The 17,789-nt window shown below is 53.3% G+C and overlaps 5 protein-coding genes across 5 annotated transcripts in view; 2 read left to right on the top strand and 3 right to left on the bottom strand.

The window, feature by feature from the left end:
* Positions 1–4,153: 4,153 nt before the first annotated feature.
* On the bottom strand, positions 4,154–5,206 carry MONBRDRAFT_6919 (uncharacterized protein; the record flags this gene model as incomplete). Its single annotated transcript, XM_001744174.1, has 1 exon — positions 4,154–5,206. The coding sequence occupies one exon, from the start codon at positions 5,204–5,206 to the stop codon at positions 4,154–4,156; it is 1,053 nt and encodes a 350-aa protein (XP_001744226.1).
* Positions 5,207–6,661: 1,455 nt separating this feature from the next.
* Positions 6,662–7,711, bottom strand: MONBRDRAFT_24079 (uncharacterized protein; the record flags this gene model as incomplete). Its single annotated transcript, XM_001744173.1, has 1 exon — positions 6,662–7,711. The coding sequence occupies one exon, from the start codon at positions 7,709–7,711 to the stop codon at positions 6,662–6,664; it is 1,050 nt and encodes a 349-aa protein (XP_001744225.1).
* Positions 7,712–11,107: 3,396 nt separating this feature from the next.
* On the top strand, positions 11,108–12,799 carry MONBRDRAFT_784 (uncharacterized protein; the record flags this gene model as incomplete). Its single annotated transcript, XM_001744371.1, has 4 exons — positions 11,108–11,192; positions 11,340–11,360; positions 11,468–11,568; positions 11,699–12,799. Coding segments are annotated over 4 exons (1,308 nt in total), but the record flags the coding sequence as incomplete, so codon positions are not given.
* A 244-nt stretch (positions 12,800–13,043) lies between these two features.
* Positions 13,044–14,671, bottom strand: MONBRDRAFT_24077 (uncharacterized protein; the record flags this gene model as incomplete). The annotated part of the gene is made up of 6 exons (XM_001744172.1): positions 13,044–13,244; positions 13,500–13,562; positions 13,672–13,806; positions 14,087–14,213; positions 14,339–14,449; positions 14,589–14,671. 6 exons carry the CDS (start codon positions 14,669–14,671, stop codon positions 13,044–13,046), a joined length of 720 nt encoding a protein of 239 aa, XP_001744224.1.
* Positions 14,672–16,888: 2,217 nt separating this feature from the next.
* The window catches only part of MONBRDRAFT_31781 (uncharacterized protein), a gene marked incomplete at its 3' end in the record, with an annotated part of 3,051 nt that continues 2,150 nt past the window's right edge, over positions 16,889–17,789 (top strand). The window contains exons 1-2 of the mRNA XM_001744370.1: positions 16,889–16,950; positions 17,485–17,746. The remainder of the gene's footprint in view (positions 16,951–17,484; positions 17,747–17,789) is intronic.

Here is a 17,789-nt window from a genome sequence, read left to right as displayed (position 1 = left end):
GCATACTACGGCGCTGGAGAAAGCAAAGTAGACGCAAACTTGGACGTCAATCAGTTAACCCGAGGGGAGAGAACCGGGCACGCACGCAGCAGCAGCACAGGCAGCACAAGAGTCATAGTTAGCGCAGTTGGCTGCGTCAACGACATTGACGTTGGAGCTCGATGACACAATCAGCTGGTCGCGCAGGGCATCGACTGTAATAGCCGTGACGTCGGAGGCAGCCGTCAAGACCGATGAAGTAGCAACCCGGGTGAATGAACCGGTGGTTTGATCCACTTCAATCTGACACCCAGCGAGCAAGACAAGTACAGGGTGAAAAATGATAACTAGCTCGCAGGCTAGCAAAACATGCCCATTCCAGACTCTCCAAATTTGCTGAGAACCCCTCAACTTTGAGAGAAGACGGGCCATCCCTCAACACACGCACATCTGTGATAAAATGCTGTAACACCGTGCCGTTGCTGTGACCCGTGTACACCACGAAATGGCCGTTAATCTGATCAATGGTGGCCGCAGTCAGCTCGTGGGCCTAAGCTCAAAGCCGGGAGTTGGCTCGTGAGCACAATCACACGATACCCACCAGGCATCATGAACAGTCGTACCGTCACCAATCTGGCGTCAGCGCCCACATAGATAGCGTCTGTATAGTCGTGCAAGCTGCCTTGTTCAACCGTGCAGCCTTCCTGGCTTTGTGTCTCAGAAAAGGCACCCTCCATATCAACGTTGAGATCGATGTAATTGCTCGGTTCTCCCTGTGAAGCATGGGACATGATATGAGTTGGACTTGATCTGTAGATCTGTGTTACGACACCCAGGCCAGAAGGCAATGTGCAAAGAACGAACGGCTGCGGTGGCGACGTCATCGCCGCTCAGCGTGAACAGACAGACACCATCGGTGGTTGTGGCGATGAAGCTGGGTCCGGCCACGCCCAAACCTCCTTCAGCACGACTTGAGGTGAGATCTCCAATGAGCTAGAGCGACCAAGGCAATTGGCAACGGGCAAAACGTAGCGTCGTCAGGTCCGGCCGGTACAAGCGAGTAGGCTGCGTGATGCCAGGCGCAAGGTCATGCCAGGCGCTGACCTCAAAGGCAAAGGCAGAAGTAATGGTCTCGTCCCCCCCGCAGGCAAAGCGCAAACGGGCAAAGCCGTTGTACTGATTGCCCAGTGCACTGTCAGAGAGAGAACAATATAGCAAGGCGACGTGAGGCATGATGAGGTGCATTGTGGAAAACGGGCAATCGCCTGTCAGAGATGCACTCTTTGGCATTTCCCGCAATCCCACGTGCTGCTGACTTGGGCGGATTGCGACAGAAGCGCATAGCAATGGCTTGTGAAGGCGAAGTGGCTTGCGCTTCAAGCATAAGAAAGTAAACAAAATCGTCCGTGTAGTGCCCGGCCAGGTAGTGGTGTGATCGCCCCTCAACAATTTGGCTGTTCTCGCCCGCCGAGGTGGGAGGGATGTAATTGTCGCTACTTGGAACTCCATTGGCACAGGTAGCCCCCGCCTGAGCGCAGGCAATGCTGTGGTGGCAGGTGAGGCAACGCTGCAACCTGGTGCGGACGTCTGCGGCGAGCAGGGTCGGCGAGCAGAATTTTGATACACAAGGCAACTGACTGAAAATCGGGAAATCGACGCTTGGTCAACTGTTCCACGCGAGTCTCATACATTCCGGCCAGAAAGCTATCCCGTGACTGCTGAGCCGAGCTTGCCATGAAGATGACATTCGGCGTATTCGGATCTGACAGGTCGGGTGCCGTGACAAAGGCCACTTGAGAGTATAGTTGGTCCTGTCACGTGAAAAGCAGAAGCCCCCCGCCCCAAGAGATGTTAGGGTGTGATTGACAAAGTTGAAAAGAGCATAGCAGCTTCGCTCGCAAGATTGAGCGGGGAATGGGTGAGCAACAAGTTGCGAAGAGTGTGTGTCAGACGCACCGAGATGGGGGCTGATGAGCTCGGGCCGTAGCGCCAGGTGGGACAATTCTGAAGGGTGGCTTCTTGAACGGGGCTCGAATCAATGCCAGGAAAGCCCACGGGATAATCACAAAAGTAGCCTTGCGGGTAGTCGTAGGAGGTGGAGGGTGACGGACTGAGGGTGGTCTTGTCATAAAAGCGGCACTGATCAAGGGCACTGCATGCCAGAAGGTGAGAAGCATTGTGGGATTGCAGTTGATAAAAGACATTGCCGTTGCAGTTGGAGGCAAAATAAGTCGTGCGACAGCCATTGGTAGAGCCAAAGTATAAGCAGTCGTCGCGAGCATTACAGGCAGTTTGAGACAAGCCCCAGCAGGAAGAGGTATTATCGTCGTAGGCGGCACCGGGATAATTTCCCGTGTGGTAAACATTACAAAAAGCAGGATCACCGGCAAAGTATGAGGCGCGCGTGCTCAGAGATGTGGGGTCCAGCAGATCGAGACCTTGACTATGAGCGACAATGATGCCGTCTACGTCGCTACTATATAGGAGATGCGTGATGCGAGTATAGCCTGTCACGGTGGCAGTGGCCGAACTGGCTGCAGCGTTGGTCCCCAGGAAGGGCATTATTACCACCACCAGCAGAAATAGAGAGATGCGCCAAGTATGCGCAGCTCGCACAGAGCAGCCTGTGACTGTGACAGGCCATGGCCCATGGCGCACAGTTGGTGCAGCCAGGCTGGCCATGGCTGCCGCTTTTCTTCGCGCTCCGATTCGAGGTGGCTCCGGACCCAAGGTGTGAAGACAGGCCCCCCTCGAGCAAGGTCGTCCACAGCACCAGTAGTCCCACGAACGGTGCTGTGCACAGATCGAGGCCAAGCGATGGCACAGTCAAAACAGGATTCAACGCGCCAGCCCGGCTCCGTCCAAACACCTCAAACCCGAACCCATTCCGTTCCGAGCCTCTGCGCAGAAGCAAAAAAAAACAATGACGTCGCCGTTCAGCAGCAAGTGACCACCACTCAGAGACCAAGCAGGCACAGTGGGCCACCGTCATCAACCGTCATTAACCAGCACAGACCCTGTGAAATGCAAAGGGCCCTGCGCAAGGAGAGGTAAGCTGAGGCCAGCTCGAAGCAAGCGACTGCCGTTTAAGTGAAAAAAAAAAAAAAAGTCGACAAAGAGGGGGCGGGTCAACTAGATGTCGAAGCTAATGCAGCAAAAATATACTTTTTGCTGTTTGTAATAAAACATCAGAAAGAGATTATGCAGCGTAAAAGAAGGTTTGTGTAACTCTGGAATGACGACCAAGAATCGAGCGAGCGAACATGGTGAGAATAAACAAAATTGGCACAAAAATTATTCCCAAAAAAAAAAAAAAAAAATAGGTACCATCGGCTGCATAACAAGCCCCGAGACTCGGATCTCAGCGAGAAAGGGCGATTGAACCGAGTCGAAAATTGACATACGCACCCATGCGCTTTCATGGTGCTTGCTTGTCTTGACCCTCGACGTTTGCAAAGAAATCCCCATATCAAATTTCATCAGAATGGGCCATATGAACAAAGGCAAACATCAGAAGGAGAACGGCCATAACGATTATTATTGGTCCCCACGTCCACCTGCTGGTAATCAAGAACACGCTTGATCGAGCCGCATGACCATGGAAGGGCCGAATCTGAAGCAGTAAACGCCAAAACCTGTTTTATGGCCAAATGATAAAACCCGTGTGTGAAGCTACACATGCCAAGTACCTCAAACCTCTCTCAAAACTCTTCCTCACACCCACGCGCTTCCTCGCAACCCAAAACTGGCCTACAGATGTGCTGGAGCCTGACAATCATGGAGCAAACACTAGGCCCTAGCAGTCGCCGGGCACGGTGATCGGTACTATAAAACGCTCAGGCAATTGCTGGCCGTAAGCGGCGCGCTTCCCAGTTGCGTTGGACATCTACAGTTCTATTCATGGTTGCTCGACTACAGAAGCATCATCATTGTATCAAGGGGACCTTCTGACCTTGCCTGAGATGTTGGCTTGGCACTTGAGACAATAAAAGTTTGTGGAGGCTGACTACAAAGTAGTGGGAAAATACAAAAGCAGATATTGTCCACACCTCGAAAAGACATGAGACGCCCGAACTCAATTGATCAGACAAACCAAACCTCTAAATCTGCTGCTATATAAATATACTAGAACTTGAAACATGAACCTCCCTAAACCCAGTCCTGGAGCGTGCAACTAAAAGTTCTTGGACACCTCGTACGGGTCTGGGCCAAAGGCTTCAGTCACATTGATGCGAAAGACGGGAACGCTCGAGTTGGCAAAGAGATCAAAGGTTGGATGCCCCAAGTACTTGAGTTTACTGTGTCGAAAGGTGCGTTGCTTATGTGCAGACATGCACAAAGGAGGCTGCTTGCTGCCTCGAGCGTCGCCTTCTTGAAACAAGGTGCTTGTAATGGTCTTGCGTGCTTGGCGAAAAATGGGCTTCTTGCTACCCATGGTAACGAGCTGTCCGCGAACCATCAAGCGCCCCAAAATCACATCCGCACCCAGCGGGAGCAGGTGATGCGTAAATGCATCCTCGAGCGCCGCCATCGTCACGTTGTCAAAAATGATGCTCTGATGGCAGAGAGAAAACAGGTCCTGGACAACGTTGTGTGGGAACTGAATCTGCTTGTCACAAAACGCATAGCAGCGACCAAAGTTGAAAATGTTCCAGCGCGGCGGCAGCACGCTCCACATGTTGGCGAAACGCTGTTGCAGGTCCGTCACGTTCAAGCTGTCAATGGCCAAGTCGTCCTCGAAGAAGAAGAGACGCTCGGCACCAGCCGCCAGCCCATTATGTGCGATATCGCGCTTGGTGTGCACGAGGGCCAGCTTCGTGCCCCCGTTGAACTTGCGGTCCATTTCCTTGATGTACCGTGCCTCAATGTCCGTGGCCGACTCACGCGCCTCCGAGCCCAGGTGAACGTCAAAGAGGATGGCGTCGACGTTGATGTGATCGAGGAACTGGCGCATATGCTCACGGCGTTCTTGCAGCGTGGCCACAACAATGCGATCGACGTAGTTGTACAACCAGTTGTGTGGGGCTGGGTGGTCGGCATGGTGAGCGTTTTGGCTCACGTAAAACTCCTCGCGCTCCAGCACAGTGGTGGCAGACGGGGGCAGAGAGGTGACAGCACCGGGCACTGGTGCGTTGTCGATGTGTTTGACGTCGGCCGCAGAAGCGACGAAGATGGCGATGATCAGGGCCAAGGCCAGCGGGCCCAAGCTAGGCAAGCCACCCATCATGGCTACGCTTCCACCCTCAAGCTTCAGCACGCATTGGACAAAATCTTCGCTTGTTGCTCGCGCCGTCTGGAGCGACCAGAATCAAACTGTGAAAGGTCGAGTTCCAGTCAACCCGAAATGCAGGCTCTTTGGAGTCAAATATGGCGTCCAAGGGTTCAGAAAATCAAGAAGGTGCTGTCAGCCGAGCTCGGGTCGCAGCAGCATCTGCCATGTACACGTGTTTGATTTCTTCAAAAAATGCCAAAAAGGTCCTCTTCCACCCAGATCGACAAAAAGAAGTCCTTTCTTTTTCGGAGCTGATAGATCTTGATCAAGCATACATGTCCCGTTCTGGACGATTTTGTTGTTTTCACATTTCATTTTCAGATGACACACAAAGCACATCAGATGTGTGAAGCTTGACATCTACAAAAAATTTTCTTTCACAAAAACAGACACAGAGAGAAAGAGAGACAGACAGAGAGAGACAGAGAGACAGAGAGAGAGAGACAGAGAGAGACAGAGAGAGGGACAGAGAGAGACAGAGAGAGAGAGAGAGAGAGAGAGAGAGAGAGAGAGAGAGAGAGAGAGAGAGAGAGACAGAGACAGAGAGAGAGAGAGACAGACAGACAGAGAGAGAGAGAGAGAGAGACAGACAGACAGACGGAGAAATTTGAATTTCAGTCACATGTGTTCACACTGAACCATCGATGTTGGAGTTTGAGGATCTCCTGGCTCATTCCCTCCTCCCTGCCACGCTGGCGTCGTGTGGGTGGCTTGATCGACACTCGGAAAAGGGGAAAACGTGCTGGCATTACATTAACCATTCCAAAATGTTTATCTTGTTTTTTTTTTTTTAGTGTTGAGGTCATGCAGAGAGGTCACGTTTCAATAAAGCTGTGACACCCTGGACCAAAGGGCTTGTGTGCTCGACGACGCGCTCAGTGACATACAAGCCTTGTCCGACCATCAACAGGTGGCAAAGTCATGCTGCCATGCATTTCAGGAAAAAGTGCTGATTCTTAAGCGATGAACGACAAACCCTCCATTTTGGCAAAACGATGATGTTGTTGGGATATTCCAATGCAAAGTATCAAGGATCACGGAGCGTGCATGAAAGCCAAATCAAGACTCGGCCCTGGCAGACACCAGAGCAGTCAACCCCACAGATCTTTCAATCATCTTTGCTCCAACTGCAGAGCCATTGTCACTGTAATGAGGTCTTCAGACCTCCTTACCTCGGGATTTTATGAGCGACACTCGAGATGGCCACTTGAAACAATAAAATAATGTGTGGCTCAATGCTGGCTCTCGTCGCGAACACAACAATGAGGAACCTCCAGAAGATATGAAACGCCCGAACTCAATTGATCAGACAAACCTCTAAAAATCTAGATTGGAGTATAAACCTGAACCTGCAAGACTTAAACCACGGATGCTCCTTCCTAAGACGATGTTGGGTTCTCAAGCGTGTGACTAAAAGTTCTTGGACACCTCGTACGGGTCTGGGCCAAAGGCTTCAGTCACATTGATGCGAAAGGTGGGTGCGCTGGAGTTGGCAAAGAGATCAAAGGTTGGGTGTCCCAAGTACTTGAGTTTATTGCGGCGAAAGGACCGTTGAGTATTTGCGGTCATGCACACAGGAGGCTCTTTGTTGCCTCGAGCGTCGCCTTCTTGAAACAAGGTGCTTGTAATGGTCTTGCGTGCTTGGTGAAAAATAGGCTTCTTGCTGCCCATGGTAACGAGCTGTCCGCGAACCATCAAGCGCCCCAGAATCACATCCGCACCCAGCGGGAGCAGGTGATGCGTAAATACATCCTCGAGCGCCGCCATCGTCACGTTGTCAAAAATGATGCTCTGATGGCAGAGAGAAAACAGGTCCTGGACAACGTTGTGTGGGAACTGAATCTGCTTGTCACAAAACGCATAGCAGCGACCAAAGTTGAAAATGTTCCAGCGCGGCGGCAGCACGCTCCACATGTTGGCGAAACGCTGTTGCAGGTCCGTCACGTTCAAGCTGTCAATGGCCAAGTCGTCCTCGAAGAAGAAGAGACGCTCGGCACCAGCCGCCAGCCCATTATGTGCGATATCGCGCTTGGTGTGCACGAGGGCCAGCTTCGTGCCCCCGTTGAACTTGCGGTCCATTTCCTTGATGTACCGTGCCTCAATGTCCGTGGCCGACTCACGCGCCTCCGAGCCCAGGTGAACGTCAAAGAGGATGGCGTCGACGTTGATGTGATCGAGGAACTGGCGCATATGCTCACGGCGTTCTTGCAGCGTGGCCACAACAATGCGATCGACGTAGTTGTACAACCAGTTGTGTGGGGCTGGGTGGTCGGCATGGTGAGCGTTTTGGCTCACGTAAAACTCCTCGCGCTCCAGCACAGTGGTGGCAGACGGGGGCAGAGAGGTGACAGCACCGGGCACTGGTGCGTTGTCGATGTGTTTGACGTCGGCCGCAGAAGCGACGAAGACGGCGGTGACCAAGGCCAAGGCCAGCGGGCCCAAGCTAGTCGAGCCACCCATCATGGCTACGCTTCCACCCTCAAGCTTCAGCACGCCTCGGACAGAAGCTTGGCTTGATGTGCGTGCTGTGAGAATGAACGTAGAGTCCCCAGGAGCGAGGGGCAGCCAGAATCGACAAGTGGGGTGTGGCCAGAAGGAGTGCATCAGCCATTGACACAGATCAAAAAGGCTCAGCCACGAAATCTACACGAGTCATCACATGGAACCTGCATGCATGCATGCACTGTTCGAAGGGCTCGTTGGACTCTTGTGTTGGCACAGGCGAAATGTGATGACGCGTCAATGCTTGGCGGTTGCTTGACCCCCCCCATGCTCGGAATAAAGAGGAAAATGCGCTGGCAACGCTGCAGTCACTCCGATACAGTCAAACACACATCCGGATGCTTTATCTTTTGGTGTGTTGGACCTCACTATCATGTGATGGTACATTTGAACCTGAGGGCTGTACGACTCCCCCGGTTACGTCTGAGCCTTGTCAGACCGTGAGCGAGAACCAAAATTATGTTGCCATCCATTTCAGCTGTCATCACGCATTAAAGTTGGAAAGGCGGGACAGCCGTTATCGTGGCGCCTTGTCACGGTGACGCTCAGCGTCCAGATTCGGCGACGGGAAGACAGGTTGAGCTGCGAGCAGGAAGGTTGGAGGTGCACAAAGGTGCACACCAGTGCAGGCACAAAAAATACCCAAGCTAGGTCACAGGGGCTGGAATCGGTAGCAGCATGCGACTCGCGGCTCCTTCCGACAAGTGCACAAAGAGTGTTACCCCGCCGCAGGCGGCCTATATGTTGGCAAGCCATATTCTTGCTGCCGTTTGCGAAATATGCTCAAGGCCTCCTGGTACAACAGCCAGTCGTACATGTCCTCCTCCGCATTCACTTCTTGAAAGTTTGAAGCGTTGTAACTAGCCAGAAGAGAGACGATCAAACCAGCGCGGGACTGCCATGAGCAGGTACTGAGGCTGTGTACTCGTGTGTGCACTGGTGCGAAGACCTACCGATGAAAATTGGTGGTAGGGCGCACGTTTTGGAACTCCACGGGAAAGGTGGTACCGCCAAACATGGCGTGAAAGAGGCAAATGGATTCGTTCCACTCGTCGGTAATGCCAATGAAGGCAGCGCGTTGCAAAATTGAAATTGCTTTGGCCAACGATTGGTTCGTCACGATAAATGGAGCTGCGCAATGATGCCCCAAGAGCATTTTCACCTGCAGCAGTGCAATTGATGTCAAACTTGTCTTGAGGGAAGGCTTCGTTTGAATTCAGAGTCGGCCTCGGAAGACATGCGGGAGGCGACAGACCTGACAGGATGCAATGCCATGAAAAGCTGCAAATTCGTGCACATTGTGTACAGAGCCCAGCATTTCCTGTCGACCTGCGCTGCGCATGCCATGGGCATGCATGTCGTAGTTGTACGCTGTCGGGCAGTCAGAAAGATGGATCAGGTCTGGTACATGCCGCCAGCGCGAAGCCATGGCAAATTTGCACCCGGCATAAGGGGCAACCGGCAGATAACAGACACTGGTCTATGAGTGGCGAGGTCGACATACCCGACCAGATGCGGTGGCGGGGGTCACGGACCATCAGAACCAGATCCTCCCTAAATCAAATGTTGGTTTCAAAAACCAAAAACGAGGTCAGCCCGAGCGAATGAAGTGGGCAGCAGAGTCAGACGTTGGGGACTAGAGGCTTCCGACACAAATTTCAAGGGCAAAAACAAGGGGGCAGAGGGCCAAGGGGACTTGCGCATGGCCAGTGCCGCTTCGCTGGCGAAAGGGCGTGTGGCCGACGCGCGAGCCGATCCATTGCGAAACATTGCAGTATGTGGCAAAGGGATAGCGGCTCTCAAAGACCTGTGGTGGCAGCAGGAGGGCAGGTGTTGAGTCCGCGTCGTTGACATGACTTTTGAGCTCATTGGCGAAGCCAGAGGCCAGTCGATCACACCTGCACGATGGACCCCTTGGTGCCCGGCGGCAGATGAGGCTGTGCGTCTGGTGCATGCAGGCACGCATTCATGAGACGACCAGATCGGGAACAGTCAAAAGGGCAACCGATGCGAGCAGAGTAAAGCCAGTGCAGACCAGGGGGCAGGGCAGGACAGGCATAGTGATATAGGGTGCTTGCCAGACTGGAGCCTAAAAAGGGAAAAGTTTGACGGGGGGGGGGGGCGCGTGGGATATGAGCTGACATGATTGGTGCAGGGGCAGCCGTGAACCGAGACGCGCACCGGCTTTGGGAAAGTGGAGCCAGCGGAACGTATCCAAGCGCCTCGGGACATGGGCAGTCGGTGCAGGTTGATGACATAATTGCTCTGAAGGTCCTGTCGAGGAGACCGGGGAGTACCAGATGCACATCCAGAGGAGCGTTGACAACCCAAACCAAGGCAGTAGCGCCATTTTGGTGGACAGGCGGTTCTCCGTCCACCACAAGCTCGCCAAAAAAAAAAAAAAAAGACTGCCCAGGGCCTGAGTTTTTTGCTCTGGTGTCTGACCAGAGAACAGATCAGAAGACTGCGCGTGGTGGTGCTGGACTGCTTCGCAGACCGAAACGATGCCGCAGAGCCGCAGCGCCACCAAAGTCAGAAAAAAAAAAAAAAAAAAAGTCTCGCACTTCAATGTTAACTACACACCTGTATTATCATATTGTCTGACATTACCTGATCTGACAATCTGGCGTTGAGGAGGAAGTCTGGATTTTCTGTATCAATGAGCGGCCAAAAGTTTATGTCTGCCCATTCAAAAAGCCACCCTCACCGGTTGAAGCGAACAAGCGTCATCGTCACACACTCAGACATTCCCTCACACATTCCCCTTGTCAAGCAAAGCAGTCAAGTAACAAAGTGTGACCGCTGCCACATGTTTATGACGTGGCACCAAGCACCAACACACACACACACACTCACACATCACGTAACGCCTTTGTCTTCTGCGTCTGCGTACGTTCTTGGTGAAGCACTTTACGCTTCTTCACGGTACGGAGCAAAGCATTCGACTTCCTTTTGTGTGTGTGTGTTCAGTGGGCCGGATGAAGATGGCAGCGCGACTCGTGAGATGATGGAGGCGGGGAGGGAGATCAGAGCCACGGGGACGTCGATTGGAGCTTGCTCTCAGCTGGGATCATGGCTTTGACGGTGTTTTACCACACGTGAATGCATGACCAGCACCTGTCATATCACCATGGCCCGAATGGATGGCAGCGGTGGTGCTGGTGTTGATGGTGGTGGTGGCAGCGCGACTGTGCAGTGGCCTGCTCGATCGGGGAACAAACGCAACGTTGCATGAGCCATTTGTCTCATCCATCTCTTTGATTGAACCTGTCTTGCTCCCTTGGATCAACAGATCCCGTCACGATGATGAAGCTTCTTGCTCTTTTGGCTCTTGCCGCCTTCGTGGCGGCTGACGATGTCGTCACTCTCACCAAGAACAACTTTGATGAGACCATCAACGGCAACGACTACGTTCTTGTCGAGTTTTACGCACCCTGGTGTAAGTCTTTTGGTCTGCCCCTGTCCAATTTGCGACCGCCATCGTTCAGCTCCGATTGGCACATCGCTGTCTGTCTGCACCTAGTCATATTGGTAACATCCCTCATGTCTCGCTCCTGATCGCTTTGTACTCATGAATTGTAAACAGGCGGCCACTGCAAGAACCTCGGTGCGTAACAACTTTTCTTTCTCCAGCATTGCGAGGCTGCCGTCGATTTTTCGAGCATAATCTGACCCTTTTCTGCCTCTGGCTTGTCGGCATTTGTGTGCTCGCAGCTCCCCACTTCGCCAAGGCTGCCACCGCCCTCAAGGCTGATGGTGTCGTCCTCGGTGCCGTTGATGCCACCATCGAGAAGGATCTCGCCTCTCAGTTTGGTGTAAGTTGATGACGTTCATTTGTCACCTTGCTTGATCCGCCGTTGTTGTTTTTTTTTCCCCCTTTTTGAGCAGGAGTGTTTTGTACGGTGGCTCAAGCTTTTTTGATTCATCTTTTTTTACCCAACACAGGTTCGTGGCTACCCCACTCTGAAGCTCTTCAAGAACGGCAAGGCCACCGAGTACAAGGGCGGCCGCACGGAGGACACGATTGTCAGCTACATCCGCAAGGCCACCGGCCCCCCGGCCAAGACCCTCGAAACGGCTGCTGATGTGGCCAGCTTCATTGACAGCGCCAAGGTTGTCGTCGTTGGCTACTTCACTGAGCTTGCCGGTGCCGAGTACGATGCCTTTATTGCTGCTGCCAGCGCTGATGAGGACAACGCCTTTGGTGTGACCACCGACGCTGCTGCCGCCTCGGCCGCGGGTGTCTCAGGCCCTGCCATTGTTCTGCACAAGAAGTTTGACGAGGGCAAGAACGTCTTTGACGGTGCCTACGAGGCCAGCAGCATTGCCACCTTTGTGGCTGCCAACCGCATGCCTCTCATCATTCCCTTCACCATGGACGTCGCTGGCGATATCTTCCAGTCCCCCATTGGCAAGGTGGCCTTCCTCTTCACTGATGATGCCGCCCCTGAGTTCTTCAACGAGATTGCCAACGAGTACAAGGGCAAGTACATCTTCTCAACTGCCCCCTCCTCCGAGTCGCGCCTGACCGATTACCTTGGTGTCAAGAAGGGTGACTTCCCCGTCTTTTTCATTGTCGAGACTGGCGGCAGCATGAAGAAGTTCCCCATGGATGGTGAGGTCACGGCTGATGCCGTCAAGGCCCACCTTTCTGCTCATGCCTCAGGCTCCATCAAGCCCTCTTTCAAGTCGGACCCCGTTCCTGCTTCCAACGACGGTCCCCTGTACACGGTTGTGGGCAAGAACTTTGAGGATCTGGTTCTCGACCCCACCAAGAACGTCCTGCTCGAGGTCTATGCTCCCTGGTGCGGCCACTGCAAGAAGCTCCAGCCCACTCTTGATAAGCTGGCCGAGCACTACAAGGACAGCGGTGACATTGTCATTGCCCAGATGGACGGTACCTCCAACGAGGTTGACGGCCTGTCCGTCCGTGGCTTCCCCACCATCCGCTTCTACCCCAAGAACTCGCGCAGCAACGCTGGTGAGGAGTACAAGGGCGGTCGCGAGTTTGCTGACTTCACTGCCTTCCTTGACAGCAAGGCCACTGGTGCCAAGCACGAGGAGCTCTAAGTCATTTGCTTTTGACGGCGCATCTTCTGTCACATTTCTTTTTTGTTATGTGATGTGTTGACGTGCACACGCACGCCTTCCCCCTCCACCAGAATTGGTGGCTTTTCATTTCTGTTGCATTTTTTTCTCCTTCAGTTTTTTTTTTTTTTTTTGGTTTTCCAACCATGAACTAGGTGCGAAATCAATGAAAATCGATTCACCAACCATCTCTTTGATCCTGTCATGAAACAAAGAATGTCCAGCCCATCTCAGTTTCGGTACATCGCAGCACGGGCTTGCTTTGGGCACGAATGGGGCTATGCTTGAGCATGGCGTTCACGGCGGAGGCGTTCGACCAAAGCCACCAGTTGTGGCCACAACGTAGGGCCATCGTGACCCGCTTCAACTTGAAGCCGTGTCGCATGGAATGATTCCAGCTCGGCTACAGCGGTAGGCTTGGCAAAGACGAGCAAGTTGTGACGATGATTCACGTTGCGCGCGTCACACATTTGGCGCAGCTGCACGCATATCGTACACAAACGGGGACACCCGCCAGCCAGGAGAAGAACCGGAATCAAAAACAAAAGGGGCCATCAACAGCAAAGAGTCACTTGAGAAGCCGGGCAGCGAGGCCGAGAAGTGCACGGGTGCCTCGTCGCGAACATGCAGAAAAAAGCGCGCAAACAGAAAAACCTACCATGTCAGAGAGGGCAGGCATGTGTACGAGCCCCGCGGCCTCCCAGGTTGCAACCCAGTCATCCTAGCCATGAGCACGGGGAACCGGGGAACAATGCGGCGAGCATGAGGCGACGGTGGCAATGTCAAGCGCATGTGCGGCTGGAAAATACTCGAGGGCCAAACTGGCATACGCGGGTGCGCAGGGCAATGTGGCCCACGCCTTCTTGGTTGGGACGGGCTGCCCCAAACACGAGAACGCGTCCGACGCGGGGAGCCAGCCATTTTGTGACCATCGGATGAAACTCGAGCGGTATATGTTCCAGCACCTGGGTCCAGAAGCAAAGCCAAGCCCAAGACAACATCAGAATGAGGCATTGCTAAGCGAAACACAGACTTTTTATTGTTTTGCCTCTCTCCCTGTAAGCACGGAGGTAAAAACCGAACAAACTTCGACGCTGTAGACGAGATCAAAAGGAGCAGCCAGTGCGTTCTCAAGTGTATCGGGTATTGTGCCCTGTGTGCCACCAGCGCATTCGGGTGAGCTGGATCGTAGTCGTGGGAACACAATAGTGCAGAACAATAAGCGTGGTTGGCGGGGTGACACACTGGTTGGAGAACATTGATGGCTAGTTGGGCTGGCCGGGCGACGGGATCATTGACAGAGGCAAAGACAGAGCCCTCAAAGAGCATCTCTTCGGGCTCAATGCCATAGACAGGGCTGGCGTTTGTGAATCTATCGGATGCAAGGTGATCAGCAATCGCAACGCATTGCAATAGTCGAATGATCAAAGTTGTCTGTCGCCTCGCTGTCCATGGTCGCAAGAGAAGCATGCCGCGCAGGAAGAGCGATAACCAAACCGTGCGAGATAGTCGACATAAAGGCCCAGGCCGCAGCCAAATTCGAGCACGGTGGCAGGCTCGAGCAGGCGCAGGAAAGTGGCCAGCCCCACGTCAAAGTTGATTCCGTATCTGCTGGCACGAAACCAGTCGAGGGTCAGGTCAAAGTTTGAGACAGGATGGGATGGGTCAAAGTTGCCGTTGCACCGAGCGGATCTGAACCACTTGCTTGATCAGATGCGTTTCAAAGGTCCACTCATTGCCGTCCGACCCCTGCAGCGGCACGGGATTAGCGGCGCTCAGCGCCAGCAGGACGACAAGGCCGGCCGTCAGGGTTTGGGCGGCGGCTGCCATGTCCAGGTATCTCGGGACGATGTTGAGAGCAGGTCTTCCAGTGGCGCTGTGCACGCGCTGCAGCGCTGGTGCCTGGCTGGCCCCGTTGACGTGGCCCGAAGCAGAGTCTTGAGCGAGTGCCGTCTATCCCAACACTATCAGGCCAACGACGAAATTGGCAAGAGCGAGCACGCATGCATTTCCACAGTGCTGACAACCATTTTATGCTGACAACATAGACTGAGAGACTGACGCGGGGAGACAGAGAGACAAGATGGGCCGGGGACCGCCTTTGCAACCCTTCACTGATCGAACGAAGCCAGCACGATGTGATGCTGATGATTATTATACTCCCGCCGCGTGCAGGGGGTGGGGCTGCCATGGGCATAATGTTACGTGTATTATTATTCATAACAATGTGTCATTAACATTAATATTATTTTATCGACATATCATGCAGAGCGGAGAGGAGTACTGGCACGTTGCTCGGACGGCAGGAGCGCACAAACGGCACTTGACCAATTATTGATCAAGCGTGGACTGGAATAGGAATCGTGTCAACCCTTGGACTTTACAGGTCAACCCATCATCACTGTGCAACAGGCCTCCTCCTGTTACTCATATCCATTTCAACTGGTTGGTGCTAAGAAGAAAGCAGGCCGGCGCAGGTCAGGCGCACTCTCTTTGGCTTGCTGTGCCCCCTGGCCAGTTGGTGGGAACGGGCGTGACACGGTTTGATGGGGCACGCATGGGTGAGGTGGTCGGTTGGCAGTCTGCCCTCCTCTTTTGTCACTGCTGGCACTGTTTTGTGATGCTTTTTGTCTCGAGGAGCCCCAAACGCCTGATTGAGCGAATGTGAGACGCCTGGTGCCCAAAAAATTTGAATTAACTGTAAAAAATTTGGCAAGCATGGATGGCCAGCGCTCATGGCCATTGACGGTACACTGGCTCGATGGCGCCGACGGTTTGATTCACCCAATGTGCTGTCTCTCAGTCCGTGTCCCTTTCGATTGAATTTTGTCATTTCAGTTGGCGCGTGCCAGTTGTAGTGTGACTGAAGCTACATTATGGATGTAGATCCCACTTGCAGACGGTCCTACTCATCGGGCAACTGCCACTTCTCTGCTACTGCTACACACGTATCGTGACAGCGCCGCACGTAGCTGGTGTACCGACCTGAAAGGGCCGTTCCAGCATACCATGGTGCCAACGTCGTCGCCCACACAGCATTCTTCTGAATTTAATTGGTTCGCTGCGTGGACTCGACCCACACCTGCACACACCTGCACACACCTGCACACACCTGCATAACGCACTCGTGGCGCCCACCCACTTGGCAACGTCGTCGCCACGCGTCACTCGCAAAAAAAAAGCCCATGCGCCACCGATTGCAGGACTGGCGACTACATCACACTTTTTTTTTACAATGTTATGGAGTCATTCACATTCACATGTCAAGAAAAGAAGAGCAGCAGGAGGAGGCAATTGTGCCTTGTGCCTTGGGGGATCTAAACGCCCAATCAAAGCATCACCTTTCGGTTACATGTCCCTGCTCGCCATGTTTGTTTAGGGCAGGAGACCCATGATATGCCCACAAAAGCTAGCTTGTCGTTACCATCCACAAACCTACGCTTCCGTATACACTCAGGACATTAAGTCTTTATCGTTATTTCGGCTTGGCCGCTGCCAAGGTATGATTCAAGCCCACCCATCCACCAGGTTGGATGCGCATAGATTCCTCTATTTCTGTCTGATGTGTGTGTGTGTGTGTACATGAATGTGTGTGTGTGTATCACTTCTCTGCCTGCCTCTGCGTGCCGACTGCCTGTCAAGCTGCTCCTCCTTCTCCTCCTTCTCCTCCTCCTTCTCCTCCTCCTCTCTTTTGCTTCTGTCCCTCTCTCCCCTCCTCCTTCTCCTCCTCCTCCCTACTCCTTCTACCAAATAATATGGCTGTCTTTCCCATCCCATGGTTGACTATGCAATGCAGAGGCGTTTCGCTACTGTCAAATCCTGGCGCAATGGCAGCGGCGCAAGTGGGTTCGACCAGTAGGAGCTGAAGAGCTAGGCACAGCACACACACTCACACACACGCACTCTCTCTCATTCTCACACACACACACCTCTTAACGAGGGCATGACACACCACAAAGCGCACATGGTGACAAAAAAAAAAGTGTGCAGGGCGACCGAGTTAACACATTCACGCAGTCATGTGATGGCATTTTCTTCCACCGGAGCCTTGTCGCTCCTCCTCTTACACACTTAGCATCCTCTTGTCGCCACTGCACCATCGTCCTGTGGTAAGTGCACACACTCTACTCTCTTTTTGCTTGCATCTGTTTGGCGACCGGGCGCCGCCATGTGGATGTGAGCCGTGTGTGTTGCCCTGGTCCCGCCACCTCGTCGATGCCATAACCAACGGCGGGTGCTGCGTTTGGATCGATCCACACCCCTCACCCTCACATTCAGTTTAATTTCGTCGTGGTATATCATCTGATCCTTGCCACTCAATCTCTCTCAACGTGCGCTCCGACCTTTCCCGAACCTACCTTTCCCCATCCCCCCATCCTCCCACCCATGGTGTTGTCCCTTGCTTTTTTTTTTTTGTTTCTTTTACTTCTTGATGCACCCGCCCCTGTACTGTGCACTGTGCACACGCGTCGCTTGTTCTCTTTTCAGCACCATCCCGATCCTCTGGCACAACACCACACGACTCTCTCCCTCTTTCGATGAATCTCTCTCTCTCTTCATTTTTCTTTTTTTTTCTTTCTTACGTTGTTGTCTCATGGTTCTCTCATCACTGCGTTTCGTCCCCTCTTCAATGATTGGAGCAGTGACACTTCATTCCCGGATCCCACAAGTGTGTGTCATTTTCTCCCAGTCAGACTCCTCCTTAGCACCGAGACCGCAGCCGACACACTCTTGACGGTGTGGCGCTCCTTGGACCCTGCCGCCCGGCCACGCTGTTGTGTTCAAGGCGATCTTTGCTTCGGACAAACGCACACTCGTACACGCACATACGCACTGCCCTGGCAGCCGCATCGGACACCAATACCCCTCCCTCCTGCCATCAAGTTCAAGTCGTTGTGGGTGCTTGTAAGTAACAACGACGAGACGTGGTTGCACGTCTTGACCCCCA

This window comes from Monosiga brevicollis, genomic scaffold (assembly GCF_000002865.3).
Source record: "Monosiga brevicollis MX1 MONBRscaffold_5 genomic scaffold, whole genome shotgun sequence".
NCBI lineage: Eukaryota > Choanoflagellata > Craspedida > Salpingoecidae > Monosiga > Monosiga brevicollis.
This window is presented reverse-complemented; position numbering and strand designations above follow the sequence as displayed.